We start from the raw sequence: 2,298 nt of genomic DNA, 5'->3' as shown, positions 1-2,298 counted from the left end.
CGATACAATACAAAGACATAAGTTTACAGTATCATGCACTACATAGTTACATCTTTGCATTACCACGCACTATATAACTATATATCTGCATAATGGTTACATAACTCTGCATTATGATGCAGTACCTAGTGATATGCTCGAAGGACATAAGTTGCTACATGCATATAAATTTTAATTTTAATGGAGTAAAAAATAGTTTTATTATAAGTATTTAGAATGCGGCGAAGCGGTCCTAGTGTAGATATCTTGAGCATTTTAAGTTTACAATTGTAATAAAAATATGATAATTAAAAAATATATTATTATCACTACTCTACACCCAATAAAAAATATTTTATTATTTGGTATAAAACATCACCAATTCCAATACTTATCCGTACAAATTCACTATTCTCCGATATTTTTAATATTAAATTTATATTGTATCAAATACAATGATTACACATTATCTAGTATTTAACTAAATAATATAATAAATTATATTGCTATTAAAAAAATCTGTATTAAAAATTAAAATATTTGTTTTAGAATTGGTCTTATTTAATATAATAACAGCCCATGGAATAAATCTTCTTGAGAGTGGGGCTACCCATACTCAGGTCCATTATGGGGCCAGTGAGATCCGACTAACGACTAATGGGTTACAGTGATCAACCGTATTTATCATCAATTTAGTGATAGTAACAAACAAGGTTGGTAAAATTGCCCTCTGAAATTGATCAGGCTTAACTAGTAAACTTTTGAAATTAAGGAGAACTCGATTACCAAGTCATCGAGTACTCCAAGGGTCAACCGCAATTAATTATCAACAATTCAATAGACTGGGTCCAAGTCCTAACACAACCTGCTTGCCACCTTCCTTAAGAAAGAACCCATTTGGTTGCAGAATAGTTAAATAGATCAAACATAAGTAGAGAAGACAAGAGAAGAGAAGAGAAGAGAAGAGAAGAAGAGAAACGCCATGTCCGGAGGCATTGCTCGCGGTCGTCTTGCGGAGGAGCGCAAGGCATGGCGAAAGGACCACCCCTTCGTCTGCAATCTTTCTCTCTCACTCTCCTCTCCCTTTTTCTAAACCCAGTATCTTTATACTTAAAACAATTTTGTTGCCTCTTTCTGCTATAGGGCTTCGTGGCGACGCCTGAGACGTCGTCCGGTTCGATCAATCTCATGGTCTGGCACTGCAGGATTCCCGGTAAGAAAGGGGTAAGATTCATCTCTCCTCCCTCGGCCTCTTGATTCTGTTTCTAAAACTTTTATTAGTGATTTAATTATGCACGCTAATGACGATTTTGGCAGACGGACTGGGAGGGTGGTTACTACCCTCTCAGTGTCCATTTTGATGAGGACTACCCCTCCAAGCCTCCCAAGTGCAATTTTCCTCCAGGATTCTTCCATCCAAATGTCTTTCCTTCTGGACAAGTGTGCCTTTCAATTCTCTCTAGAGTAAGTCCTCTCAGTTACATCGTTTTGCATCTTGCAGTACAACTATGATCATTTTATGTTATGGTTTTTAAGGGTTGGAGTCCAGCTATTACCGTGAAACAAATTCTAGTTGGAGTACAAGAGCTGCTTGATAACCCCAATCCTAATGATCCTGCTTTTAGTGATTGTATTAAAGTTTACAGGGAGGTTAGTCATTCAAAGTGTTTTACCAAGGCCATTGCTGAATCTATTCATTTCATCAATGGATTTTAACTTGAAGATATGAAAATTTGCAGAATATCGACGAGTACAAGCGACGAATACGGGAGCAGGCCAAGAAGTACCCTATTAATCAGCCTTAATTAAGGCAATTCTCTCTCTCAAAAATAAATTCGACTTTAACCCTTTCTCCTATGGCGTGCATGAATGACGAGATTCTAATAAATACTCTTGTTTGTAATTTAAATGTGGATGTCTTTGCTATGTATTATTTGCAAAATTTGTTGAAAACTTTTATTGTTCATTACTTCTCTTTATGTACGAGATGTTGGGGCTTTCGCAATGTCTTCTCTTGCTGGATTTTCTTGGCTATTTATGCAATTATAAAGCTGTAGGATTGAGATAATAAGCATAAGATATCATGTTTTGTAGGCAGATGCAGATGCAGATGCTACGTACTGAATAACATTTCAAAGAGAATAAAGAATAAGGAGAAAAGGAAAAATATTCGATGTGGATGAAAGGCATATTACAAGTAGCTAGCAAGAGAAAAATAAAAATCTTCAACCAAAGTTAGTAATGTTAAAAAATATTTGTTGGAATGAAGCAGAATGTTCAAGCATTATCTTAATGTCCAAGTGCTTGCTGAGGTGATTC

General features: G+C 35.7%; 1 protein-coding gene across 1 annotated transcript; it reads left to right on the top strand.

The window, feature by feature from the left end:
- Window positions 1-889: 889 nt before the first annotated feature.
- Window positions 890-1,984, top strand: LOC140793963 (SUMO-conjugating enzyme SCE1-like). The gene is made up of 5 exons (XM_073145754.1): window positions 890-1,030; window positions 1,123-1,203; window positions 1,297-1,443; window positions 1,516-1,629; window positions 1,719-1,984. Exons 1-5 carry the CDS (start codon window positions 962-964, stop codon window positions 1,782-1,784), a joined length of 477 nt encoding a protein of 158 aa, XP_073001855.1. The 5' UTR covers window positions 890-961; the 3' UTR covers window positions 1,785-1,984.
- The last annotated feature ends 314 nt before the right edge of the window (window positions 1,985-2,298 follow it).

This window comes from Typha latifolia, chromosome 8 (assembly GCF_019914945.1).
Source record: "Typha latifolia isolate L0001 chromosome 8, TyphaL0001v2, whole genome shotgun sequence".
Taxonomy (NCBI): Eukaryota; Viridiplantae; Streptophyta; class Magnoliopsida; order Poales; family Typhaceae; genus Typha; species Typha latifolia.
Note: the sequence above shows the minus strand (reverse complement) of the source record. Positions and strands in the feature narration are given on the sequence as shown.

Coding starts and splice junctions, on each gene's coding strand:
- LOC140793963 (XM_073145754.1), top strand. CDS start 962: ATGTCCGGAGGCATTGCTCGCGGTCGTCTTGCGGAGGAGCGCAAGGCA. Junction 1,204..1,296: donor GGATTCCCGGTAAGAAAGGG/GTAAGATTCATC, acceptor CGATTTTGGCAG/ACGGACTGGGAGGGTGGTTA. Junction 1,444..1,515: donor GCCTTTCAATTCTCTCTAGA/GTAAGTCCTCTC, acceptor ATGGTTTTTAAG/GGTTGGAGTCCAGCTATTAC.